Raw genomic sequence first — 7,450 nt, 5'->3', positions numbered from 1 at the left:
AAACATTAATAAACTTTTAATCTAAAGCATGCAACGGCATCGAGTTAAGAGGAATCAAGGAAAGGAATAGTCTGGCTATTACCGAATATCCTGTAATACTGTGGACTAGGTTACAATGTAGATGTAAAATATGCAAATATTGTTAGATTTAAATAAATAACCTAATGAAGAAAAATTTTAAATAAATACTTAAAATACTGTCTCCTATTATTTATAAATTTATTGCAATGACCCAAGGATCAACCGTTAAGTTTACTTCAGCAAATAGGGATGAACAAAAAGTATCTTTACACGACAAAAAATTAGGATTTAAATTTTATTACTTGTTATTAAATAAGTAAAACTTTTTTTCGTGGAAACTATTTCCAAGAAACCATAATAGTTATCACTCACAGGAACTTCATAAGTGGTTGCCACTTATGGTCCAGAGTTAATAAAATTTGTATATGAATGCTGATTAAAATGTTAAACCATTGAGCCAGTACTAAAGTTCATTATTAATATTTATTTTGCTGTTTTTTTAAACGATTACATAAACCACAACAATATAAATAAAATAAATTATTATTGCTGTGATCTTCAAATTACTGCACTATGTCTTGTGAAAAAACATTTTATATTAAAACAATTTTTTTAGACACAAAAAATATATATTTATTTAATTTATTTATAAATTTTTAATTTAATTAATGTTAGTTTTAAAAAATTGCTTAAAATTATTGAAATAGTTAAACAAATTTTATGTGATATATATGTGAAATTAATATTTAATATTAATTTCGTGATTTTGATATTTACATCATATTATATTTCAAAACATGTGGCATCACCTCTTGTCTAGGCATGTTTGTTTTTTTTTATTGTTGCTTAAAAAATTGTCTTCATTTTAAAAACAATTGTTGAATAAATATTATAATGGAAATGTAAGTGGTTCATATTATTGGAAAAAATTTTTCAAAACGTTTTATATCAAAATTTTTAGTGTTAATCCATGTTATTCTCTGTACTCAAATTTGGAAGTAATGGAGACGTTGAAAAATTCAAAAGATACAAAAAAGAAATATGGTTTAAGGAATTTGGCTACAATTTCATATGAGGTATTATTTTTTCATTACTAAATGCATAATATAATTTGTTTTCTCATTAGACATTACAATATTTAGAAGATACGCCGTGTAAAGTGCAGAGCAAGCCATCTATAGCCACTTTTCTGAAAAGCATCGAGCCATACAAGCTCACTTCGAACGAATGCCTAATGATTACCAATGACCCACCAACCTGTGCTTTGCATGTACAACTCGTAAGAAAATAGTATTTTGTTAGTATTAATATAAATATAATAAAATAAAAATTTCAGCTAGTTGAGGACAGTGAGGAACGTTTTACTGAACAACAAGTTAATGAATTGCTGGACATTGTGAAACAACATTTCTCTTTGGAGGAAAGAAATTGAATTTGTTTTGTTGGAAAACAAAAAAAAAAATCAAACTTATTTTGTGTTTTGTTATAAAAATGCTATATTTATAAGTTAAATAAAAGTTGATTTACTTAATACAATTAGCACCATTCCATTTTTTTTAACTAACGTTTTTGGTCGCCTAAATCATCAATGAAGTCTTCATCAATTTCTGGCCATTTTTTAGGTATGACATCAAATAAATCATCTTTTACATCTCCTTGTATTACAATTTCATCTTCACCAGTAACTGATGAGCCACAAGCAAACTTCGTTCCAAAAAATTTAGCAGCCACTTTCAAATCGATATCTGCACAATAATTTTCTTGAATGTTTTTCATCAATTTCCTTATATTTTTACTTACCAAATGTGCTTAAACCGGTGACAACAGTAACGGACTTCTTTTTACCTCTGGGTGCACGCGAAACTGTTATTTTCTTCAGTACTTCTTCCTTTTTCTTAATTTTCATCAAAGCTTTGCCGCCACGTTTTTGACGCTTTTTGTCGTCGTCAGTACCGTCAGCTGCAGCCGATTCCTCTTGCAATTTCACACGTTCAAATTCTGTTGGCAAATTCTTTTCCAACCACGCCTTACACTTATCATGCTCAGGATAATATTCACAATACTGAAACGAAAATATTTTTAATAATATCGAACACAGTGTAAGCATTTCAAAATACCTCAATTGGCATTGTGCAGTTTCCACAGTAATTCACAATTAAAGGATATTCAACTCCATCTCGCGGACCAAGTTTCAGTTTCTCTGGCACCTCTAAACTTTTTTCCGTCATATTTTTTTAATTTATTACTAACAAATAAAATTTATACGAACAACTTTAAGAAGTTTAATTCTTAAAGCAGCTGTTTGTAGAAATTTTGCACATTCGGTTTTTTTGTAAACTATGAATTGTCATTTTTGACATTCGGCAAGTCAGTCAAAGAAAGGTTAGAGTGTTACCAGATTGTTATTTTTGAATTTGTTTTTTCTTTCAAATTTGTGTACATAGTCGTGTGCGAGTTCGATTAAATTGAGGGAAATAGTATATCATATCGGTATGGTAGCGCACTTTGGTATTTACCAGAATTTCGAGTGGGGTAAATAAATTTTAAATAAAAATTAAGTAAATTAGGTATTACCATTGTGAAATTGTAAATAAATAAACAAATAAATTTGAAAACTTTTTACCAAAAATAATAAATATTTACATAAGTACAGTGCAAAAAATCCCTAGGAAACTTCAATTTACTACCTATATATGAATATGCTATGAATTAAATTAATATACATATACAATGAAAATGGTTGCTAATTTTTCATATATATTCAAATTTGGTCTGCTTCGCAACTATATTTTGTGTTTAGCAAAACTAACACCTATCATAGTTAAATAAGAATTTTTCAAGGCAGTTTATATGTAATCAACAGAATTAAAACTAATATGCAATTATCTCGCACATATTTGTGGAATTTGTAATTTTGAGTTAATTATTATGGACTTGACAAAGTATTAAAAGAATTTAATCGTTTACACTTTAAGGAAATAAAGAAGAAACAAAATGCATATTATTAGTTTTAAAATTTGGATATTACTATAGTTCACCCCTTTACGGTTATGAATATAATTTTTTAGTATTAATAATAAATAAATTAATGAAACTTTCTATTTCTGTTTTAAATTCAATAAATAAAATCGATTTTGGATTAGAAATCAATTCAGTCATTAGTCGTTCCTTTTAAAATATTGAGTGTTTTATTAATCATTAAATTACTGAATATTGCAAATGTAAATAAAAATGTATATATTTTGCTTTATATGGTGTAATGTGAAGAAACTTTCAACTAATTTGTATTTTTAAAATATTATTATGAAATATAAATTAATACAAAAATTTATTGCAACTTTCTATTCTTAACGTTTTATGTGGTTGGATTATTTGAGTTTAGTTTAACAGTCAATGTTGTATGTATCAAAATTACAACAAATCGAATTTTGATCGGTGTTTTGAAACGTTAATACTACGTTTCCACTGCTTACTTAGTAAGTTACTTAGTAGTATTGAGCTCTTTGTCGTTTAAATTAGCACAAGTTACTTAAGGAATGGGAACGAGCTTATATGCGTCAACAATTTCTAGTTGTAGAGCTGACATTTTAATTGTAAACAGCTGACATTACATTTTGTATTGTTAAAAGAAAATATATCAGCTAGGAAAACGCAAAATATTCAAATAATATATATTGCAGCATGAATATTTAGATTTCGTGTTGCACTTGTGGTGTTATGATAATAGTACACACAATTATACCATTTGTCCTTGATGTGAGAATTATTTTAACTTGCCATTTGTCGAAATATTTGTATATTGTTTACGTATCACTATTTATTTTTTATTATTATTTACATTTATGAAATTTAATACTATTAATTTGTAAAAATAAAGTTTATTACGATATGGTACTAAGTAATTTACAAATTGAATTACATCCAGCGCATGTGATTAATACTCACCTCGAAGGTTTTTTATACCAAACGTCAAACATTTGATGAACTGAAGTGTCACATCGCTTATATTTGCAGCGGCGGGATGGGATTTGTACAGCTGTTTTTGTTTTATTCAATCAGCTGCAATATATTTATAAAATAAAATTATGAATTTATTGTAATTTTTAAGATATGCAGAAAAGTAATCAGCAATTCTTTGAAGGATGTGGGAAAGAAGGAAAAATTCGTTGCATTTTTCTAAGTGAATTTCATGCCACCGCAGGTTGCAAAATCAGTTGCCAGGTTAGTACTTTTAAAGTTAAATATATTAAGTGTAGAAATGCAAAAAATATTTTAATAACATAATTTAAGGTGCCGCCTGATTATGTTTCAAAAGATGTATTTGATGCTATTAATGTGTACATTATTCCTAAGCCTCACTTGCAGCGCTGCATATTGACTGTGAATGCCGTGGATATGAAAATTGTGGGATATCCCGTAAGTCAACATATTTGCGTTTTTTTTTTTTATTATTAAAAAAGGTAATAATTATTTTTAATTCATTTAGGTTGGCATAGAGGATCAACAAAAATACGTACGCAATGCATTTTTGTTTAATTTATGTTTTGTGTGCGACTCTTGGGCGCGCTCTGTACACTACGAACCAGTGGTGAAAAAGCTATCGGAATATTTGGTCAGCCATAAAACATAAAAATATCGTTCTATTATTAAAAAATAACATTTTATATATTATTATAGATAATGATGGAGGAGGAAAATTGTTTTTTATCTAAAGTTGAAGATAACAAGTTGAAACTGCAACATATTTTCGAAACAGTCATTAGGGATTTAAATGAGAAGAAAGTGACTACAATAGTTGGTAATATAAAATTTTTATATATATATTAAAAAAGAAAAAATAATTAAAGTTTTTATTAAACAGAGGGCGATACAACAATATATCTTAAAATTGTTACACATAAACCTGATCCACCTATAGTTAAAGATCACATGGTGCCTTTATTGCTGGTTGATTTTAAAAACACGCCTTTGGACAATTGGGACTTGACAACTCAACAGGTGAGTTAAAACAATATATATTACCTTTTCCTTTTAAATTTTTTGTTAATCAAACTGTTTTTATTTGTGCAGATTTTACCTTACATAAATGGCATTAACCATATTGCGCGCATTGCCGCTGAGGCAGATGTTGAAACTGATCTAGTCAAGTCGTGTATGCAGAATTTGGCGTACTACGGTGTAGTACAATTGTTGCCTATTTTAAAATATAGCAATGTTTATATGTGCACACAGAATCTTAAGAATCTTATACAAAACACGTCTCTAACTGCTGCCTGTCGTAAATACGTTGCACTTAATCCCGATAAAATTCCAAAAAGTCCAACAATACAGAAAATATTTCAGTTCTATGCTTCAATGAGTCATGGAGTTACCTTGCGTGCAATTTGTCAGCGCTTGTGTCCGCAGAACAATAACATCGATGAAAGGAAATTGGTTATATTTGGTTTACAGCACAAAATCATACGCTGCATACACAAGTATCCCATATTCACTGGTTCTGTGCCTTCAGGACGACAAAAAATGTACACTGGCCTGTTGAATTTCGATGAAATCTGTTGTAAAACTGGACTCTCACCATTTAATATTGAAAAGGATATCGATAAGGATACTAATGTTACAGTTATATGGAAATGAAGTTGTCGCTAGTCTAGGTTCAAATTTTTAATAAATATCAAAATTAATTTTATATTAATTGCTCTTTTTTAATTTGCAGAATATGAATATGTATATCTGTAGAAATTGATAAACTTCTAAAACGGAGGTAAGAGATTTGTCCACGTATTTTTAAAATAATTAAAGTTATGAAATATTAGTAGCTTATTTAAGACCTAAAGATCTGAACAGTTTTTTTATGTGGACAATATAAATTATATGTGCACAAATCAGTGTTTCTCAACGTGGGGCGGACGCCTGTCATTGCGGTACTTTGACTGCTAACGAGGGAAGTTTATATTACACGTTTCTGTTGTAGCGGGTTGGGATCTGCTTGTATAGTCGCTTTGAGGGATGGTGAACGGCACTTGGTTGTCGAAATTGACGAGTGGGTCCGGGACGTAGACCGTAATTTGATTTTGTTAACTTTGGAACAATAATGACTTGACTCTCGTCTTCTATATATATTTACCGGTATATATGGTATTTACCGGTACCTTCACATCCATAAATGTGCCATATGCTATTGAACTGTCTCCTTTTTCCTTCACCTCAATATTCCTATGACCTGTAACCCATATGAGAGTGATGTCAGTAATTTGGTAGCTTCCACTGGTTTCTGTCATATATTCTCTTATTAGTTTTGATTTAAAGGTGAAGACTTGAAGTACTTTAATTGGCGTTTAGCTGCTAATAAAAATTGCAGTCTTTAATCTATTCTCGCTATGATATATAATTAACCGACATACTTCCCTAATCTTTAAGACTTTAGTTTGAAAAACTGTAGTTTGATTAGACACCCGAAAGACTAATTTTTTTTCTGCGAATGGCACAAAGTATTTTGTATCTATCCCGCAGTTTATTCTATCCATGAGAACTGAAATATCATCATTCAAATCATTTGAAATACATCGTCCGCAGTAAATCTCTGAGCTATCCTTGGAAATTGAGATATTATAAGATCTGCGTACCGCCCTTCGCGGTTAGTGTTTACTCTGAGATTAGATAGTGTTAAGTAGGGAAGCCTGTGCTAACTAGGGAGCTCTGTTTCTTATATATTTTTTGACTGGATCTATTCTAAGGTCTCTTAACATGTCATTCGTGCGGATGTACCATGACACTTTGAAGAGTCTTCGGAGAGTCTGACTTTGAGCAACTTGTAGCTTCTAAATAGTAGAGTCGGCAGCTTTGCTATACGCGACAGATCCATAAAGTAGTGCTGGTCTAATTATTTGGCTGCAGATCAGCTTTCTGTTTTTCGTGTTAAAGTTGTTGTGTTTGAAAAGTGGTTGTATGGATTGCAGTGTTTCTGCGCAACTATTTTTTTTGATTTGTATATGTTTGTGCCAAAAGATCCGGTTATCAAAGGTGATTCCTAGGTAATTAATACTGTCCTCTCACTCTCGGTGAATGTTGCAGATGTTTACGAGTAATAAACAGGATCTAAAATGCGTACTTAAATACCCTAATTAGATTAACTGTCATTTACGCATTGAAAAGTATTTGCCTGGAGTTTTATTTTTGGAAGAGAGGACTATGCTTTGAGACAGTATGTTTAGGGAAATGTTGAAGATGATCTTTCACATCCATATGAACTTTTTCGTCTCCTGCATCTCTAACATACGTTATAGGACTATATCTTGGTATATATTGAAAATGGAACTTTCACTTTCATTTCCTGCATTTATGCCAAATAAGTTGAAAATACCCTGTGGACTATATAGTTATATATAATACTCTTTCTCTGAATTCTTGAAGTTGATTAAGAAGAAGAGCA

The 7,450-nt window shown here is 30.0% G+C and overlaps 3 protein-coding genes across 3 annotated transcripts; 2 read left to right on the top strand and 1 right to left on the bottom strand.

The window, feature by feature from the left end:
- The first annotated feature begins 884 nt into the window (after positions 1–884).
- LOC119669334 (DNA-directed RNA polymerase III subunit RPC9-like) lies at positions 885–1,498 on the top strand. Its single transcript, XM_038079175.1, has 4 exons — positions 885–923; positions 983–1,097; positions 1,148–1,300; positions 1,358–1,498. The coding sequence occupies exons 1-4, from the start codon at positions 916–918 to the stop codon at positions 1,451–1,453; spliced, it is 372 nt and encodes a 123-aa protein (XP_037935103.1). The 5' UTR covers positions 885–915; the 3' UTR covers positions 1,454–1,498.
- On the bottom strand, positions 1,499–2,366 carry LOC119668010 (density-regulated protein homolog). Its single transcript, XM_038077377.1, has 3 exons — positions 2,139–2,366; positions 1,822–2,083; positions 1,499–1,766 (listed from the first exon to the last, which is right to left on the bottom strand). Exons 1-3 carry the CDS (start codon positions 2,247–2,249, stop codon positions 1,582–1,584), a joined length of 558 nt encoding a protein of 185 aa, XP_037933305.1. The 5' UTR covers positions 2,250–2,366; the 3' UTR covers positions 1,499–1,581.
- A 1,665-nt stretch (positions 2,367–4,031) lies between these two features.
- Positions 4,032–5,782, top strand: LOC119668002 (GATOR complex protein NPRL2). Its single transcript, XM_038077365.1, has 7 exons — positions 4,032–4,242; positions 4,312–4,437; positions 4,508–4,633; positions 4,699–4,819; positions 4,883–5,019; positions 5,092–5,672; positions 5,735–5,782. Exons 1-6 carry the CDS (start codon positions 4,132–4,134, stop codon positions 5,653–5,655), a joined length of 1,185 nt encoding a protein of 394 aa, XP_037933293.1. The 5' UTR covers positions 4,032–4,131; the 3' UTR covers positions 5,656–5,672; positions 5,735–5,782.
- Positions 5,783–7,450: the final 1,668 nt, after the last annotated feature.

The sequence above is a fragment of the Teleopsis dalmanni genome, chromosome 1 (genome assembly GCF_002237135.1).
Source record: "Teleopsis dalmanni isolate 2A chromosome 1, ASM223713v2, whole genome shotgun sequence".
Lineage (NCBI taxonomy): Eukaryota > Metazoa > Arthropoda > Insecta > Diptera > Diopsidae > Teleopsis > Teleopsis dalmanni.
This window is presented reverse-complemented; position numbering and strand designations above follow the sequence as displayed.

What these genes read in the sequence shown, in the direction of transcription:
- LOC119669334 (XM_038079175.1), top strand. An exon ending in TGGCTACAATTTCATATGAG is followed by an intron (nt 1,098 to 1,147) that starts GTATTATTTTTT and finishes TTTTCTCATTAG; the next exon opens with ACATTACAATATTTAGAAGA. An exon ending in GTGCTTTGCATGTACAACTC is followed by an intron (nt 1,301 to 1,357) that starts GTAAGAAAATAG and finishes TAAAAATTTCAG; the next exon opens with CTAGTTGAGGACAGTGAGGA.
- LOC119668002 (XM_038077365.1), top strand. Translation starts at nt 4,132, where the DNA reads ATGCAGAAAAGTAATCAGCAATTCTTTGAAGGATGTGGGAAAGAAGGA. An exon ending in GTTGCAAAATCAGTTGCCAG is followed by an intron (nt 4,243 to 4,311) that starts GTTAGTACTTTT and finishes ACATAATTTAAG; the next exon opens with GTGCCGCCTGATTATGTTTC. An exon ending in TGAAAATTGTGGGATATCCC is followed by an intron (nt 4,438 to 4,507) that starts GTAAGTCAACAT and finishes TAATTCATTTAG; the next exon opens with GTTGGCATAGAGGATCAACA.
- LOC119668010 (XM_038077377.1), bottom strand. Translation starts at nt 2,249, where the DNA reads ATGACGGAAAAAAGTTTAGAGGTGCCAGAGAAACTGAAACTTGGTCCG. An exon ending in ACTGCACAATGCCAATTGAG is followed by an intron (nt 2,084 to 2,138) that starts GTATTTTGAAAT and finishes TTTTCGTTTCAG; the next exon opens with TATTGTGAATATTATCCTGA. An exon ending in CACCGGTTTAAGCACATTTG is followed by an intron (nt 1,767 to 1,821) that starts GTAAGTAAAAAT and finishes ATTATTGTGCAG; the next exon opens with ATATCGATTTGAAAGTGGCT.